General features: G+C 45.4%; 2 protein-coding genes across 2 annotated transcripts; both read left to right on the plus strand.

Annotated features, from left to right (window-relative positions):
- The first annotated feature begins 421 nt into the window (after positions 1-421).
- LOC131572961 (wee1-like protein kinase 2) lies at positions 422-12,951 on the plus strand. The gene is made up of 11 exons (XM_058826420.1): positions 422-754; positions 3,461-3,660; positions 4,208-4,256; positions 5,831-6,003; positions 6,656-6,777; positions 8,039-8,185; positions 8,955-9,056; positions 9,382-9,467; positions 10,382-10,552; positions 10,638-10,780; positions 11,702-12,951. The coding sequence occupies exons 1-11, from the start codon at positions 422-424 to the stop codon at positions 11,856-11,858; spliced, it is 1,683 nt and encodes a 560-aa protein (XP_058682403.1). The 3' UTR covers positions 11,859-12,951.
- Positions 12,952-13,072: 121 nt separating this feature from the next.
- Positions 13,073-17,865, plus strand: LOC131573702 (single-stranded DNA-binding protein, mitochondrial-like). Its single transcript, XM_058827903.1, has 6 exons — positions 13,073-13,230; positions 14,128-14,188; positions 15,109-15,249; positions 15,975-16,062; positions 16,583-16,671; positions 17,700-17,865. Exons 1-6 carry the CDS (start codon positions 13,207-13,209, stop codon positions 17,744-17,746), a joined length of 450 nt encoding a protein of 149 aa, XP_058683886.1. The 5' UTR covers positions 13,073-13,206; the 3' UTR covers positions 17,747-17,865.
- The last annotated feature ends 454 nt before the right edge of the window (positions 17,866-18,319 follow it).

Below are 18,319 nucleotides of genomic sequence, written 5' to 3' on the forward strand. Positions count from 1 at the left end.
TGGCTGAGAAATTTAATGTAGAAGAGAGTGGGTGGAGGCTCTGTGTGTTATTCTTTAGGATGTGTTTCCTTGTGTGATGAGAGCAGTGGATGGAGGAGTTCTCTTGGAAACTTACTGGGAAAGGCAGTGGCTTCTGAGTTGTATTTGACTTATGCCAATAAGGCAAAAAGCAAAAATCTGTTGTTACATGAGCAGTAGCTGAGTGGCTTTGTATCTGGTAATTCTGGGGTGGTCTTCATTAATAAATGCTACCTAATTACACTGATGGATGACCAAGGTTTCTGTGGGATTGAGGATTGTGGTCAGCAGAACTGATGCCCTTGCTGGAGCAAGGAAGAAGATAGTTTATCTGTAAATAATGTTGTTTTTCTCTTCAAAATAGGCCAGTATCAGCTCTACCTGTTCTGCTTCATGTGGTAACATGGATGACTGGGACAACAGCAATGAGTTCATTCAGCGACTGGACTTTTCCAGTTGTGGTGAAGAGAGTGAAGACAGAAGTGTAAACGAGGAGGACTCCCTGAGCTTGAGCCCCCCCAGAAGCTCAGAGTTCCAGAAATGGCAAGAGAGCAGTCCTCTGCCAGCAACCCCTCAGAGAAAGCTTAGTGAGATTTTCCTGAGCAGGACAAAAGCCTGGATGAGTCCCACCCTGAAGTCTTCACCACCTGTGAACAAGAGCTGGAGTAAACCTGAGACACCACTGCACATCACCTGGAAAAAGCTGCAGCTCTGTGACACCCCACACACTCCTAAGGTAATGGCAGGTCTGTAGCACCTCTGTGGGAGATAAATGCATCTCCTTTCAAGAAGCTCATTGTTTGGGGGGAACTTGGAGGTGGACAGCTGCACTTGCTGCTCTGTTCAGAACGTTTTTGTATACAAGTGGGTTTTGTCTTGAAAATTGGAAGTGGCATTATGGCTGGGATATGTACTCTGCCTGGCAAGTCTGATCAGCTCCAACCAGCTTGTTGTCTGGTGCCGTGGTTTTTCTTTTTGTGTGAAACAGTTGCTAAGTGAATCTGAGGAAAGCAGGCCTTTGTTCTCAGGGTAGCAAATCCCCTGTGGAAGGGGTAACAAACCAATGTGTGCTTGTGGAGGGAAAGTTAGCCTCTCTTCACCTCTGTCACTGCCCTAAAATGTAACTCAGCTACTGAGCCAGTTTTTTGGGAGAATGAGCCCAGCCCGTTTCATGTGTAACTTCTTGGAGAGAGACAACTGCATTTTGTCTTGAATAATCACAGGTGGAGACTTGGCACTAGCTTCTCTATTCCTAGATAATTTCTGCTGTCTGCTTGGCTCCAAGCAGTCCAGACCTGCAGTGAAGTGTAGCTGTTGGTCATCTCTCAATGCTCCTGCTCTACTGATAGGTTGTTTGGTCTTTTGCTTAAGTGATACACAGGAGATCAGTCCTTCAATGCTTCTGAGCTAGGATTTGACTTCTGTCCTCCTACAAAAACCTGTTTATGTGGAGAGAAGGATGATCTTCTGGCCTTATATGGTTGACTGTGTGGCAGTATTTCCTGAGGAAAGCCTCCCACACCCTAGGAGAAAGCAGCCTAAAGGACATCACTCCAAAAATTTCCTGCAGTGACCCTTTATAAGAAATCTCTCTAAATCTCACCTTAACATCGGTGAGAAGTTGTCCTTGCTTTGGATGGAATTAATTTTCTCCTAGTAACTGGTACTGCACTGTGATTTTGGGCTGAAGGACAGTGTTGCTAAAGCATGGTTGTTACTGAGTAGTGTTTACCCAAAGTCAAGGCCTTTTCAGTTTCCCATGTTTTGCCAGCGAGCAGAAGCACCAGCAGCTGTGTGGTTCCACAGCCAGGACAGCTGCCAGGAAAAAAGACAGGAAAGTTCATACCATAGAATGTTGTGCTCAACATACAAACAGAAGGAAATTAGCCAGGAGGGGCTGATTAGGGCCCAGGGATGGGCTGGCCATCAGTCAGCAGGTGGTGAGCAATTGTGAATCACTTGTCTGTCTTGGGGTTTATTTCTCTTTTTGCTGTCTCTTTTCATAGCAATAATACTTATTATATTTTATTTTAATAATGAACTTATTCTTTTCTCAACCCACAGGTCTTACCTTTTTTCCCCTTTTTCTGTTCCCCATCCCACTGAGGAAGGCATTGTAGTTGTGAGCAAAGGACTCACAAGCAGAGGGCTTATTTGCTGGCAGGGATTAAACCACAATAGAGGTCAATAAAAATCTTTTGCAGACCAGATGGGCTGCAGGTAGTGAAGGCTGCTTTCAGGGTGTGCATTGTGTAGATAACCTGTTGGCTGGATGATTCAAAACATGCTGCTTGTAGTTTGTCATGTTGTAGCCCATAAGCAGCAATTGCATGAAATCAACAATCTCTTTGGTTGAAAGCAAATCTTTTGCTTTCTCTTCTGGGATAAAGGTCTTGTTTTTCAAGCATGCTGCAAAAGATGGGCTCTCTCTTTGCTTGTAGAAAAATCTGGGAAAATATTTGAAAGTGACAGAAAGGATAAGAGTGGAGCCCCGTCTAAAACTGCAGACAGAGCCACCAGATGTGAGTGGAGATGTGGCTCCAGGATCATAATAGTGAGACCATTGTGGGATTGAAAAGACACGAGTACCTTGATCTTCAACAGGGAGACTTCTGTGTTCTTAAAGGGTTTTTAACTAGGAGAAAGTACAATGTTAAATAATCCTTTAGGCCTTATACCACTCTCTTGAAGCTGAAACAAGTTCAAACCAAACACATTTTTTAAAAGCTGATGGCAAACTGAAGGACTCAAATCAGAGTGAGTAGATTTTTGTCTTCATCTCAAGACTGGTGTCTATGCTTTCCATGGCCCAAGGTTCTGGACTAGTGAGCAAAACACAATGGCCTGTGTTCTGTGGCAAGGTGAACTATAGAAGATCCAGAGGTTCTTCCTGAACTTAAATTCTGAAAACTCTGGTTTTCATTCATAAGGAGAAATGGGTTCTTTTTGCTTTGCTCGTCGCTGTGTAAAAATATTTCTAGCAACTTCCCCTATCCTAATGCTGCTTAGTGCAGGGAAATTTGGGTGGTGCTCTAGCTCACCTCCTGGCAAACCTCTCCTGACCAAAAGGATGCAACAGTCCATGCCTGGCAGAACTAGGTCTTCCATGTTAATGCAACATATGATGCAATTTCTGCCTCTCTGTAGGAGGGAAAAGGGAGCAGCTGGCTCCTCTTGAGGACTGTGCTTGCCAAAATGGTTCTGCAGGCCTCACCCAAGTGAGCAGGGAATAGAGTATGAAAGGGCTTAACAAAGAATGAAATGCTTTGGGGAAAATGAAAACTGCGGGGACTAAACTAGGGACACAGGGATTTAATGATTCAACTATTCCAAGGAAGGGAGCTGAATTCTCCTTGAGTTGCAGGAGAACAAAAAACAAAACAAAAAGAACAAAAAAATTTCCTGGTTTATTTGCCACTTTTGTTTTCTTCTCTTGATACAGAGCCTGTTATCAAAGACAGCTTTTCCTTCATCTGCAACAAAGGTCCCACCCAAAGGCTTCCGACATCTGAGGCTTACTCCTCGTGCTGACTCTGATGACTCTTCCCAAGCTTCTCTTGTCAACATTAATCCCTTTACACCGGAGTCCTATCGACAAATGCTCTTTCATCCTAATAGCAAACGGAAGGCCAGAGGAGAGCTGTAAGTGAGCTACTCCTAGGCAGCAGACTGAAATCACACTGTTGGAAGGAGATAAGTAATGGAGATGTTCAGTATCTGAACATTGTTACCATTGCTAACAATGAATCATCTATTTCTGTAGTATTCATTGGTGTAGAGTAAATGTTAGCAGACATAAAAAAGTAACAGAAATACAAATAAAAATAAATCATTGCCTTTGTTCAGGAAGGTAAGTGGGGGATCAACAGCTCTCTTTAGTGTTATGGCTACAGCTTCACCAGTAATAAAGAGAATGATGCCTCTGGACAATGCCACTCTGTCCTTTGGGCAGTACTGAAATTGCTTTGTAGAGGCCTTTTAAATGGAAATAAAGAATTCCTAAGCTGGAATTGCAGTCTTTAAGACCTCAACCAAAAACCTGTTTATGAACTCTATAAAATACATGATTAGGCTGTAAAGCAAGGTTTGGAGGTTCTTGGGTATTTTTTTTGCTTGTTTTTTAATTTCAAACCCAGCTGGATTGCTGCACTGAAATGACACTCCAGACTTTCCTAATCTTCTGTTCTAGGAATGATCCTCATCCAGGAAGCCAGATTAAACAGGAGCTACCTACGAAGGTGAGTGTCCATACATTTTCCTCCCACCAACTGGATAAAATGTTTGTTAAAGCTTGGTGTTTGATAGAATTTATTCTCTTATTGGAATATAAACCATGGCACCGTGCCAGAGGATGAATAGCTATGACTGAAAAGGTCGAAACTGAACATTTGTTTGAGGTGACAAACTTGGAAAAGGTGGAATTGCTTTTTGTAATGGTGCAGCAGCCAGGTTTATGGAAGGATAACGATACCCTCTAGCCGAGGAGACCGGGATTGCACGCAAATGGGCTCCTTGGAAAAACTACACCTGCAGAGCAAATCTGCTACCAGGCAACATCCAGCGCTGCCACAATTACTGTTTTACCTAGAAGAAAGCCTCAAGTAACTTGTGAATTACTGAACTATTATTCTGCTTGAGTGCTAATGAGATTGAGTATGTAATATAGGTATAAAATTGTGTACTAGGAGGTATTTTCACTGCCAAGCTTATTAAAATAGTGTCAAATATGTGTGCCTTATGAAATGTAACCTGTTGGGAAGGGCTGCTATTTCATGTGAGCCACATTTTACTGGCTGTGAGGATCTCCTCTGTAAGCTCATGTACCATAAACTACAACAATCACAGCAGTGGTTTCTGTGGAAACCACTGTGCAGCATGAGCTGCTGTCCCTGTAAGGGATGCAGGAGGATGGAGAAAAATCACTTTAGTCCACTCTGGTTGTTCACTTCATGGTCCAGTGCTTATCTTTTCTTAACTTATTTTCCTTGCTAGTAGACATCACTCTACTAGCAGTTCCTAGATAACTAGTGACCATTATTGTAGCAAGAATTATCTTCCAACAATTCTGCCAGCTTTCAAACCTCTCTGAAAAAGTGTCTCTGGGTGAGATATCAGTGGAAATACAAACAATACACTGAGACCAGCTAATCTGCCATTAGTCAGCAGCTGGTGTTTCAAACCTGGAGATCCTGAACTGATGCAGAACACCTCAGCTGACAGGGTAAAGTGGCTCTTGCATAGCTGGGGTCACAGGAAGCCAACACACAAAGCTCCTCTCCTGAGCTCAAAATAGGCAATAGATCTAAAGTCTTCTCAAGTCCTGGCTTTAGGCCAGTATGATGTTGTTGCTTGCTGCTCATCCCTGACTGACTCCATCAGCTGTGGGTCTAGGAACTGCTCTGGGTTGTCAAGAGAAGGGATGTGATGGCAGTAACCAAAGGAGTTAGGGTTATACCTATATGTAGGCATATACAGCCAACTAGACTAAATTTCTTCTTAATTTCTACCTCTATGGCTAACAAGTCCTGCCTTTATAAAACCAACCAAACAAGCCTTGCAACTTGGCCAAACCAGGAAAATGGCCTTTAAGTAGTCAGAAAAAAACACAACAAGTGAAAAGTAATTTCAAGAATTGAAACTGCTCTTTGAATAGCTGGCCAAACACCTCCACATGTGCCTGGGTAAACATCCAGAATGGGAGAGGGAGCAATGTGGGTGCTCAGTGACAGCAAGTGTTGCACATGTCTAAAACAATGACAGCTGTTAAGTCTTTCAACTCCCATTTGTCTTTGCTGTTTTTGTGACTTTGCAGAGATATACTCTGAAAGCAAGCAATATGGTTTCCCGCTACAAGAAGGAGTTCCTGGAACTGGAAAAAATTGGTGTGGGGGAATTTGGCTCTGTCTACAAGTGCATCAAACGCCTTGATGGATGTGTTTATGCCATCAAACGCTCCAAAAGGCCTCTGGCAGGATCCTCGGATGAGTGAGTGTGCTTGCTGGGAACTGCCAGTTGAAATGATGGGCATGTTCTTGAGAGCTGTGATGGGAAGGAGGGAGTGTGGCTCTAAAGGTATCTGATGGGTGGTGTGAGCAAAAATTGGCTGCTGCACTTCTAAGTAACAGCTGGGAGAGTGGGGGAAGATACCACTATACAACTATTGGATATAAATGTCTAGGGAAGGAGGAAGTCACATGCTCTGCAAAGTGAGAGGATGGTGTACCTGAACACCTTGCTGTCCATCCAGAGAGTTTCGTTACAATAACTGTCAAGAAGTTTATTTGACAGACATACAGTTGTCCCTGCCTTGCTGTGTGGCCAGCACCACTCTTATCTGTATTGACCAGCTTGTGGTGTCTTGAATGCTAAAGAAAAGTCTTTGAAGCTGCTGATGACTTTTGCCTCTTTAACAAAAGACTTGCTCAGTGATGATTTTCTTTAACAGCTTCTCAGGGCACTTGAGCAAGGGCTGGTTGTGCTTCAGCAGCTGTGAGAGCCAGTCTGTCTGTCAAAACCTGAGAGAAAGGAAGCACGGAGGGGTTCAGGACTTTAAGGCTGCAAACCAGGGCTTCTTTCCTGGTACCAAGCAGCCTCTGGCAGCCTGTCACCTCTGCTTTTTCTGTGTGTGCTTCCCTAGGCAGCTGGCACTGCGTGAGGTTTATGCTCACGCTGTCCTGGGGCACCACCCCCACGTGGTGCGCTACTACTCGGCCTGGGCAGAGGACGATCACATGATTATCCAGAATGAACACTGCAATGGTAAGATCTGGACAGGGTTCAAGGCCGAGATCCCAGCACGAGCAGAGTTGCTTTCTTTTGCACTTCAATGTGGGATGTTTTGGCTTACAAGAAAGTAAACTGCCCTGGGGCTGCATTTCTGTGGAGAATCCAGTAAGGACACATAATTTCAGATGAAGCTGAGTGGTGCTGATGTTTTAGAAGCAGTGAATACCCTCACAGTTCTGGGATTTGAAAACTGTGTCTCTATTTTGGCTGGCCTGGAAAAGCATTGCCTGTTCTGATGTTAGAGTTGTGCCAGGACTGTCTGGGTAACACCTGATATGAGTGACTCGGGAGCTGCTGGCTTAAGGGCCATGTATCTTGGCAAGAACCTCCTCTTGATGGAGGTGGGTAGTGACTGGTTGAGGATGAAGGCATCTTGCATCCTGACTAGAAGAAAGGGGTTGACAGCTGCAAAGGATTGGAGCAAATGATGCGGCAGAGGATAAATGGGGTGCTGCAGGCACAATGGTAAATTCCTACCTGAGTTTACCCTTAGCAATACCACTGCTTGAGAGAAATTGGGGAAGATACCTTCAGCTACAAGAGTTGCTGAAGGCATATATGCAATGTTCATCTTTTGACTGCACCTGTAGTTTTGGGGCTCGGTGAAGAGTGGTGACAGCTGTTTGGAATATTGCTTTCAAAGCTGGTGGAGGCAACTGTGAAGTGTGGTGCTCATTGCTGCAGGACTGATGTATTGCTTGTGTTCTGGTGGCTGAACATCTGAGGCTAAAGGAGAGGTGGTAAAAAGTAAGCTGATGGAGGCCATGGTATCTTCTGGCTCTGAAATATCCAAAGTGTCTCAATGGAGACCCAACAAAGTGTGTTGAATGTTAATGATTTTCAGTCAAACATCTGCTAGTGGGAATTTCCTTGTTCCACCATTCCTATACCTGCTTTCTGCATCTAAGCAGCAGAAGCAATTAATTTTCCCATTGTTCACTTGCAGCAGCTCTGCATCATTAGCAGGTCAGCCCTCCTGGCAGGATGTAGAGCTGCAGGCTGGAGGTAGAACTGCAGTGGTTCATCCTTGTTGAGCAGGAGGCTGGGCATTCCAGGGCAGTGGAAAGGCTGGAGCCAAATGGTGGTGCCGAAGTTTGCTCACTAGAGTACACAGAGCTGGTGTGGCTGGAGTTTGTCACTAGCAAGCCTCTAAGTGCTCTGGGCAGCTACATTATTTCAAACATGCTGTTCCATAAAACCTCTGCCAGGTCTCAGACTGACTGTCTTCCCCTAGGTGGGAGTCTCCAAGATGTGCTGCTGGAAAATGCAAAGCTTGGGCAGTATTTCCCAGAAGGAGAGCTGAAGGAAATATTGCTGCAAGTCTCCATGGGACTAAAATACATCCACAACTCTGGCCTTGTGCACCTGGATATCAAACCTAGTAAGTATAGCACCCTCCTCCTTTGTGGAGGCTTTTCCTAGTGATCTCTCAGGGATAAAACCTATAATAAATCCTTCTGAATAGACTGACTGTAGTGCTTTAAAGGAAAGAAGACCTTGCCCTCGCCTTGTGTGTTGTGTTTTGTTTGTTTTTTTAAATTTTTATTTTGATTTGTGCCACTACTGCTGCTCTAAAATTGAGCCTTCTCTGATAGTTGGCAGCATTTTACTCCTGTCTCATGATCTTTGTAATCCTGGCTCGTGGGAATCACCTTCATTCTGGTGGAGCAAGTAGGGCTGCCAGGGAAGATGGGGACTTCCTTGTTTACTGCTGTCTTGTTGCTTAACACTTAGGTTTTGTGTTTGTAATACCTACCTTGTGGGGTTAAGTTCTTGCAAAAATAGCAACAAGGTTTCCTCTCCGAAGCTCAGGATGGTCACCTCCAGGGAAATGCTCCCCCTCACATAGGTAATATTCTTAGAGGGAAACCCCTTTTTCCTGCTGACTTTAGGCTTCTAGCTTAGAGGGCAGAGGGAGGGGAAAGTTGAATTCACTGAGGAATTTTATGAAAAAAATACAACTGTCTTCTGCCAGCTGTGTTGCTGAATGTGAGCTGGGCAGAAAGCTAACTAATGGATGGGAAGCATGTGCATAGTTTCTCTGGCTGCAAAGCTTAACTACTTTGACAGGTGGGAGTTTTACAAAGTTGTCAGGCTGCTGCAGCCTGACCACTGATATCACCTTATTGCTAAACTTCTCTGTCTTGCAGGTAATATCTTCATCTGTCACAAGCTGGCAGTTTCAGGCCCTGCTGGGCAGGAGGAGAGTGACAGTGAAGATGAATTCTCTCCTGGTGTGGTGTATAAGATTGGTAGGTTTTAGTCTCCTTTACAACTGGCCTAAGATTAGGGCTACCATTGCTGCCTGAGACTGCCTTGTCCTGTGGCTGAAGAGACTTGTACACAAAACTGATAAGATAGTCATGAATGCCCCAATTACTCACCAGAATTAGTTCCTCTAAGAAGACAAGTCATGGAAAATCCATGTGCTTGTTTCCAAGTGCAGATTCCTGAGTTAGGGGCAGGCTTGCTCTCTTACTCAGTATTTCTCTGTTGGTGCCTATAAAATGCAAGCTTTTATTGGAGAATGTCTTCAGCTTGCTTCATTACATTTCAGTTGCTTGTTCTTTGTCTCAGGTGACCTTGGACATGTGACATCAATAGCAAACCCTCAGGTGGAGGAAGGAGACAGACGGTTTTTGGCCAATGAGATTTTGCAAGAGGTACGACTGCTAGAGCAGGGCAGTGGGGAGAACAGGGTGGGAGAGCAAGTAGGGAGAGATCAACTGTAGAGCAGACATTAGTCCAACTTGTTCCTCACCTTATCTCTTTCTTCTGTCTGGTCTGGCTGTGAAATCTGTGAAATTAGCACTTTATCATGAACAACAGTGGTGTGGGTCTTACAATGTAAATACTTAGCTTCATATGTAAGTACTTCATAAGCAGCTATCATTGGATTATTGTGACTATTCTCCTTGAGGGATCAGTGAGACAAAACCTTTATCAGTTTGAAGACATTTGATTTGCATATCCAGCTGAGATTAAATTACTGAATGTGATCATTGAGGAATATATTTATTCATCCAGACAAACGCCTTGTAAAACAAACACTGATCGAGAGGTGGGAGGCACAGCACACCTCTTAAACTGACTGCAGTTTTGTCACTCTGGCCAACAAATGAAAAGGGAATCAGTATTGAACAACCAGGTTGGATGTGTTATTCAGTTCAGGTATTTAGGTGACAGTATCTGTGCTGCAAGTGCATTTAGGAACTCTTAGGCTAACATATCAGATGCAGTCTTCAGTTTGAGCTGGCCATGGGGAGCTTACTGCCTTGTGGTGAAGGCTGGAGGTACACATGTGTTAAGCCATCCTCTGGAGTTACTGCAGTGATCCCAATGTAGCCTGCAAGGTCCTTATGACTAGCTGAAAGCCAGCATGCTGTTGGGTAATGGTGCTGCCTGCTGCCAGTGTTTTCATCCTGAGGAGGAGAAAACAGCTCACTGGGGTGGTGAAGGCAATGCCATATGTATACACACACTTGCTTGGCTGTTTCTTTCTGAGCTCATACCCCAGCTCACCTTTGCTTAGTGTAGCAAGGTGTTCCTTTCTAATGCCTTTCCCTTCTCTCTGCAGCAATACTGCTACCTGCCCAAGGCAGACATCTTTGCCCTGGCACTCACAGTGGCTCTGGCAGCCGGGGCAGCACCGCTGCCTCACAATGGGGTCCTGTGGCACCACATCCGCAAAGGCAACATCCCACCCATCCCCCAGAAGCTTTCCCACCACTTTTTTGAGCTCCTTAAGGTGAGGAAGTAGTCTTGACAGGATGGAGGCTTTTGCAGCTGGTATGTGACAGGAGTGCTAAACTCTGAACTCCTTTGCCTTCTAGCTCATGATCCACCCTGATCCAGTGCAAAGACCTTCTGCCACAACTCTCACTAAACACCCTGTTCTCCGCCCTTCGTGTGGAAAAGCTGTGCAGCTCCAGGAGCAGCTAAATGTGGAGAAATGCAAGACTGCCATGCTGGAAAGGTAGGGCTGGCTTGGGCATGAAGGGGAGAAGGCATGGGCACAGCAATGCTGGTTACCAGCCATGAATGGAGGGTGGTAATGCTGGGAGGCTGCACATGCAGAAATCCCTGGTCAACTCCTGTGCCTGGAGCTGGGGGAATGATGGGGATGTAAGAGGGACTCAGTGCCCAGGCAGCAGCTGTGCTTCAGCTCTGGCTTGGAGGAGCTGGCTGCGTTACACCAGTGAACCTGTGTGCTTCCTGCAACTACTGGTGATGCAAAATGCTGATACAACCTGCAACCAGTGGGCAGGTGAGGAATTGATAATGCTCTGAGATAGCGGGCTAAGCACAGAAGGAAGAGAAATATCAGACCGTGGCAGATATCCTTTTTCCCCCTTGCTGTTGGCAGTAGTGTTTTGAGGTGCTGGGATGTAAGAATTGCCCCACAACCCCTCTAAGTGCAGCAGTAAACTGAGGAGTAGGTTTTCTGTGTAGACAGAAGAGTGAATGCTCTGGAAGAACAGCAAGTACCAGGGAAGAAAGGAAATGGAAAAGAAGCACATGCCTTTACTTCAATATTTGTGCTGCATGAGATGACATGGATTTAAGTTAAACCATTATCAGATATCTGAGAGAAACAACAGGAGAAAAACTGAGCTGGGGGTTCCTCATTCTGCCACCAGCGTGTTGCTGACCCAATACATAGTTTTCTCCTGATAAATTTTCAGGACTCCTACCTTTCGAAGCAGAAACTCTAGAGACAGCTACAGTAACCTTCATGTTACCCTCTGGGCTGAGAAGTTGCCCCCTTCTAGCAGCGCTGGAGTATTATAGTAACCTTCTTGTGCAAGATTGTTCATAGTTTGCTTCTGTAGTTGGTGAGGATTCATGCATGACATGGTTTTCTTCCTTTCTTCTTCCTTCCATCTCCCCCCTGCAGGGAACTTAAAGCAGCTCGCCTTGCCCAGACCCTCATGAAGGACCAAGCCTTAGGAAGTGCCAAGTTACAAGAGTCTGAAACCTCTTCTAAGCAGAAGAGCAAGCGTCTGGTGGGAGGGAAGAGCTGTCGCTCATTTAGCTTTACTCTGGGTTACTGAATTTCTGTGTTGTCCAAAGACTGCTGAATGGCCCTATGAAAGTAGGGGGTCTGCACAGACCAATGCCCCATCTTGTCTCCCTGTCATTTTCTTTTTACCTTTGTTTTTTTTTTTTTGTTCCCCCTGTTAGTTATGAGATGGTGCCTGAGAAAAGAATGACTGGCTTACAAGTGCTGGATAATGGGATTTAACGTTGTCCTCAGTCTTTTACCTGCTTAATTTCTTGTGTAATTGGCCTTGCTATAGGCCGAGTGTAAGTCTGCCGTGATGAAAGGATGACATTTTCTTTACTCCCCTCTCTCTTGAGCTAGGCCCTGTTATTGGTCATTTTCTGGTCTTAACACTAGGGCTGACTACATCTTTAGAGGGGTGGTAGTGGCTATATGGGGAGACAGCATCTACAGCTGGCCCCTTCTAGGAGCAAGTAGGCAGAGACTATGGCAGCCAGTTTTAGCTACACATCAGGAGCCAGGCTGGTTACACGGCAGTCCTGGGGGTTCGGGATGCAGCTGCAGTGCTGTTTCACTGAGGGGGAACAGAGTAATAGGCAACACTTCGCCTTAACGAGTGGGAGTTGAAGAAAGACATTCTTTCGAATTTCAGCAACAAAACTTTTGTAACCGGGTGCGCTCTGACAGCCTGATGAGAACCTGATGCCCGACTTGTGTTTTGTCGGTCGGGGAGGTGTCCTTGTTCATGCCGGGGGTGTTGGGAGCTGGGTGTCTGGACCCATTTCCCTTCCAGTATCTCGCAGCGGTGCCGCTGCCTGCCCGTGAGCTGCAGCCCTTTAGCAAAGATGAGGGCAATTAGAAAGGGCTTTTCCAGCTTTTTGGAGCTGTCCGTGTTAATGGTGGTATCTATTTCGTGTTTGAGATCTCATACACCCCTCCCCGTCTCTCCGTAAACGTCACTTTGGGCGTCCTTGTCGCTTGTTTGTGTTGGTTGGACAGAGCGCTGCGCTGTTCTGAGGGAGACCTTGGAAACGCGCTTATTTCCAGGTTTTACCAGTTTGTTTTATGATGTTGCACATGCTGGCTTTTAACTGTTGGATCCTACGGTTTCGTGCGAATAAAGGTTTTATCATTTTCTTTAACCGACGATGGAGTGATGGAATTTTGTTGGGTTTGGTTTTTTTCCCCTCCGCGAGCCGTGTGTCCGGGCCGGGCGCCGCTCCCGCCGGGGCCCGGGCCGCGTTTCCGCCCGGAACTGGGGCCCGTGCCGGCCCTTTCCTCTTCCGCCCGGCCGCGGGCGCAGCGCGGCGCCGGGACAGCTGCGGAGGGCGGCGGGGCCGGGGCTCCCTGGGGCGCTGCTTCAGCCCTGCTTTTCCCTCCGCAGGCTCGGCGGCAGCATGTGGCGGCGACCGGCGTGGCAGGTAGGGCCGTGCGGGGCCGGGGCGGGCCCCTCGGGGCGGCGCTGGCGGCGGGGGGAGCAGCAGCTGCAGCCCCTCTGCCCCGCCGCCAGGCTGGCAGCCTCTCTCCGGACACGGAACAGCGCTCGGCCAACGCCCCGGGGAGGGGAGGGGCGGACAGGGCCCGGAGCCCTCGCCCGGCCGGGCCCGCGGGGCCTCGGCGCTGGGTCTGCTCTTGGGGAGAGAGTGTGAGCTCTCCCACGGGCCTGGAACCACGTGTTAGGCGAAATGAGCCTTTTTGCCAATTCTTGCCCATGGACCTCTAGCACAAGCGTTGCTGCGTTTTTGTTTTGTTTTTTTTTTTCCCTCCTTTCTTCTAGGATGGAATATTTGCTGGAATAATGGCAGTTCCTTTACTGCTTTCCCACTTGCAGTACTAAGAGTTTTGTGTCCTAGATTTGCCTTGGGAGTAAGGGTGTCAGTGCATCCACTGCTTGTTCCAGTGGATGGATGTACTTTTTGGGCACACCTGGTTAACCTCCGATGAGCATGAAGCAGAGCTGTCAGACCTGTTTGCTTTCAAAGACTAAAGCCCAAACAGCCAAACCTCCTCCCCTCCTATTTATGTATCACAGAAAAACAGTAGTTACTGCATGTCCCAAAAATAATTCCTGGAGGTATAGCTTTGGGGCACACTTCTTTCTAGGTAACTCTTTAACCTTGATTTAAAAAGATGTTCTTTAAATAATCTTACTAGCTTCATTTGGCTGAACAGATTTCTTTCCCCAGTTCCCCCATTAGTTACCTGGAAAAGAACATGCTTGCAGAACTTCTACAAGCATGAAGAAAATGAGGTGTAAAGGCTTGTGAATGCTGTTCATAGTTTGTGTCTTGGAAGCTCACATTTCTCTGTTTCTTCAGGTGCTACGCCAGTTTGTAAGACATGAATCTGATACGGTTACCTCATTGGTACTTGAAAGATGTAAGTAACTCCTGAGATGTAGTTTAGTTGTTACTCATTGTGTTTATCTCAGTTCTAGAGTGTCTGAAATAGGGCAGGAGAAAAGCAGGGAGGAGAATGATAGCTCCTCAGGGTAGCAGCTAAGAAGGTGTTGTTTCAAGCAAAGACTCTTGTGAGTGGTTTCCTATCTGGTCTCAGTCTGTAAGGTGAAGCAGCGCTTTAGGGGGAAAAGAAAAAAGCCCTGACAAGGACTACCACCTCTATAGGGTAGGTAGTTGTACTTCTTGTGGCAGTGGTTTGGGCCTGCTGTTGGCATGGTTTCTAACACCTGCCTTCAGGTGTCTTGTGTGCTTTTTCTCAGACTCCTGGGGCACTTGTGTGTGTGCTGCTGGCCCAGCAGGATTTGCTCTAGGCATGTTTCAGCCTTCACTATTCACTTCACGTGCTTACTGTGCACAAGGGATACTTCCCTGACCTCTTCCAGTTGTCCTTGAACACGGAGAAGGGATAGAGTGTGTCTGCCTAGGCCTGCTACTGGTGTAAAAACTGACTGCTATTCTGAGGATGGAGTATAGTAATGCAACTTTGTTTCAAAGGTACTGCTGTGCGTGTGTCTTATCATTATGAAACAAAAGTCAAGATAAGTTAATGCAAATTTGTCTCAAGTGGTACATGGATGTGTCTGTGAAAGAGATGGAGCAGAAAGAATAAAGAACCTTTGGCTTTTTAAATCAGTTATTTTGCAGTGATAATGACATTACAGGCGCAATCAGCCATCTGCTGGGGCCCAAAAAAGCCAAATGTCACTAGAGCTTAAAAAGTGCTTAGGAGGTGCAGAAAGTTGTGTTCCTGGCCCTTGAGAAAAGCTGCTGACTGATGGCTTGCCATGCTTAGAAGCATCATAATTCACCTGTATGTCTCTGTGTTCTCTCTTGTTTCAGCCATGAATCGTGTTCAGCTGCTTGGTCGGGTTGGACAGGACCCTATCATGAGGCAAGTGGAAGGAAAAAATCCTGTTACCATATTTTCCCTTGCAACCAATGAGATGTGGCGGACAGGAGATAGTGAAGTGGGCCAGGGAGGTGAGTCTGCACGAGCAACATGTCCCAGGTCATGGCTGCATGGCCTGTAGCACCACACTTGCAAATCTCTGGGGTGCAGGAAGGTTCCTTTGATGTCAGCAGAGATGCTGGTGCATTTGTGTGTCTCTTACTGATCTCCAACAGCATATACTAAAGAGAGATCTGCTGTTTGCCTTCCTCAGGAGAGGAGATGGTGTTGAGTGGGTAGTTTGTCACTGTCACTGGTGGGGTTTGTCAGAGGCATGGCAGGTTCATACTCTTACTTGTATTTCAGGATGAGAAAAATAAAGAAAAGATAATTTTCTCATTGATTCTGTCATCAGTTTGCACCTGCAAATGTCTCATTCTCCAAATTCTATTTGGTATGGAGTGTCTGAGGGGAGAAGAAACAAATATTTTTTAGAGGGAACTGAGGGAAGAAATCTGTTCAGCCAAATGAAGCTAGTAAGATTATTTAAAGGTTAAATCAAGGTTAATAAGATGATCACTGTCTTAACAGAAAAAGCAATGTTTTAGTTTGAATTGTGCTTCTGCACAAGACTTTGTTTGGACGCAGACAAGTGGAACATTTTGTTCTGAGTGAAGTGGGAGATGGAGTGCTAGTATACTTCTGTTTTCAAATCACTTCTCATAATTTGAGAATACCAATGTGTTGAAACTAATTTCTGAGTCTTGGATCGCAAAGAAGATTTGGAATCCAGCTCTGTAATTTCTGTGTCCCACAGGTGATATCAGTCAGAAGACAACATGGCACAGGATCTCCGTCTTCAGACCGGGTCTCAGGGATGTCACCTATCAGTATGTGAGGAAAGGGTGAGTGAATAACAAATGTGGGTGAGGATTTAATGCCTTAATATCGGACAACTGTAATAATTATGGTGACCAGGAACTGTAGTAAGATACAGGTGCCATAAAACAGGTTAGCAGAGCTGCTACAAACAGCTGATACAAAAGCCTGTGTGCTTAGAATCAGATTCTGAATTCAGCCTTTTCATCAAGGAAGTGTAGTGATAATACAAGGAGTTGTGGGCTCCAAGTAAAAGAGGGGAAATTTGGGTTGGATATATGGGTGTAAGCCTTACTGTTAAGGTAGTGAGGCCCTGGCACAGGCTGCCTGGAGAAGCTGTGATGCCCCATCCCTGGAAGTGTTCCAAGTCAGGCTGGACAGGGCTTTGAGCAGCCTGATCTAGTGGATGGAATTCCTGCCCACGGCCAGGGGGTTGGAACATATGGTCTTTAGGGTCCCATTTTAACCCAAACCAGTCTATGATTACAGAGTGGAAAACAGCAGCACAGTTCTCTGACCAAAATCAAATTCTTGGGTTTTTTTCAGCTCTCGAATCTTTGTTGAAGGGAAGATAGATTATGGTGAATATACAGACAAGAACAATGTGAGGCGACAGGCCACAACAATTATAGCAGGTAAGGTGCAAAGCACCAAGGTGCCCCTTGCCCTTTTGAAATGAAAAGGGGCTGGAGGACCTCTGAAATGGAGCTTGGTTTGTCTTCATCCTTGGTATCTGCACTCAGGGATTTTGAGAGCATGGACAGTGTGTACTAGAAGATTTCCTCTGGCACTGCTTGTGAACACACAGAAAATGAGAGTATACAGTTGCAAACTGTTGGTGTCATTTGCTTACCCCACAGAATGGATAAAGGAGTAGGCTTGTGCCTTGGAATTACACAACAAAGAAAACTAGGAAACTCAACTTTTTCCTGGACCCTTTAAATAGCCTGAGCATCCTACATCTTTATTGTGGCTAGAGCTGCTACCATGTTGCTTTTGAGTGAGGGATAAATTAATTGGGTAGTAGAGCAAACATTTCTGTTGCACAAGTATGGCTAAAAAAAAATAGGACAGAGGAAAAGGAAGGGAAAAAAAAATAAAAAGAACACTCATATTCCTGGATGTTTCTGCTGCCTCTTTAAAAGCTAGCAGTGCTATAAGTTATTGGAAGGGAGAAGCAATTCTCTTTTTTAATTAGTATTCTCCTAATGGTTTCTTGTTCAAACTGCCCAGTCTCAAGGTGCTTCAGAAATTCCTTAGGCTTGATGAAGTAGGAGCTTCCCATAGTCCTAGCAGCTGTGGACATGGTAGTGCAGACTGAGCATGACAGAAGAAAAAGGAAATAAGCTGTAACTGATAGAGATTGTAGTCAAAGAATGAACCATTATTTTAAAATGTTTCTAATACCTTTGACTGTTCAGCAGCTTTTCATCAGCTTTAGCACACTTGTTTCATAGAACATATGGCCACCTTGAATTGTCTGCTTTCAGGGGATGTAGAGAAAGAACCATGTATTGGACGCTTTTGTTTAATGAACTATTATTCCGTTCCAAAATCCACATCCTAGCGACTTATTTTAACACAAATACCTGAGCTTCATGGTGTGAAGGCTTGCAACAAGGCAAAACAAAGCTCAAGGTTAATTTTTTAAATTTATTTTCAGATAATGTGATTTTTCTGAGTGACGGCTCGATGAAAGACAAGGTGTGATGTCCTTAGTGCTTGGATCCAGGCCATTTCATTCCTTTGGTTTTTCAGTGCTTCATAATTCTGTAATCACGTATACAGCTGTAGTTTCTTTAAGAAATAAATAAAATGTTTGTTACCTAGAGGGTACTTCTGTGTGTTTTGTTTTCCCATGTGCTTTCTCTCTGTTACAATCTTTTGGATTCCTTTCTTTTTTCCTTTCTAAAAGGCACCCCAGGCAGCTGTATCAGTTCTTGAGCTGATGAATACTATATTCATCAGCTCGATACTATATTCATATATACAAATGGGACTCACTCGAACATCTTCAGCTGTTTTCAGACTTTATGTCCTTGGCTGCCTTAATCTCTCTCCTGTCTTGCAGGGCCTGCCAGCCTGATCCACTCTCACTGTTGACATCCCTCCTCTGTTCCATAGGTGTCATTCCCTGTTTTTCTTTCACTAAGCCAGTTGGACAGTAAGTTTAAAGCAGAACCGTTGGCCTTGACTGGTGCTGGAAATTTCTGTCACAGACCCGGAGAAGGCCTCTTGTGCATCTGCCCCTCTGCTTAGGTCTTGTTTGTTGTGGTATTTGGC

This window comes from Poecile atricapillus, chromosome Z (genome assembly GCF_030490865.1).
Source record: "Poecile atricapillus isolate bPoeAtr1 chromosome Z, bPoeAtr1.hap1, whole genome shotgun sequence".
NCBI classification, from domain to species: domain Eukaryota; kingdom Metazoa; phylum Chordata; class Aves; order Passeriformes; family Paridae; genus Poecile; species Poecile atricapillus.

Excerpts from the sequence above, each read along its gene's own strand:
- LOC131572961 (XM_058826420.1), top strand. The coding sequence starts at position 422 with ATGGATGACTGGGACAACAGCAATGAGTTCATTCAGCGACTGGACTTT. Across the intron at positions 9,057-9,381 it reads TGGTGTGGTGTATAAGATTG|GTGACCTTGGACATGTGACA; the intron begins GTAGGTTTTAGT and ends TCTTTGTCTCAG. Across the intron at positions 10,781-11,701 it reads AAGACTGCCATGCTGGAAAG|GGAACTTAAAGCAGCTCGCC; the intron begins GTAGGGCTGGCT and ends TCCCCCCTGCAG.
- LOC131573702 (XM_058827903.1), top strand. The coding sequence starts at position 13,207 with ATGTGGCGGCGACCGGCGTGGCAG. Across the intron at positions 14,189-15,108 it reads CTCATTGGTACTTGAAAGAT|CCATGAATCGTGTTCAGCTG; the intron begins GTAAGTAACTCC and ends CTCTTGTTTCAG. Across the intron at positions 16,063-16,582 it reads TATCAGTATGTGAGGAAAGG|CTCTCGAATCTTTGTTGAAG; the intron begins GTGAGTGAATAA and ends GGTTTTTTTCAG.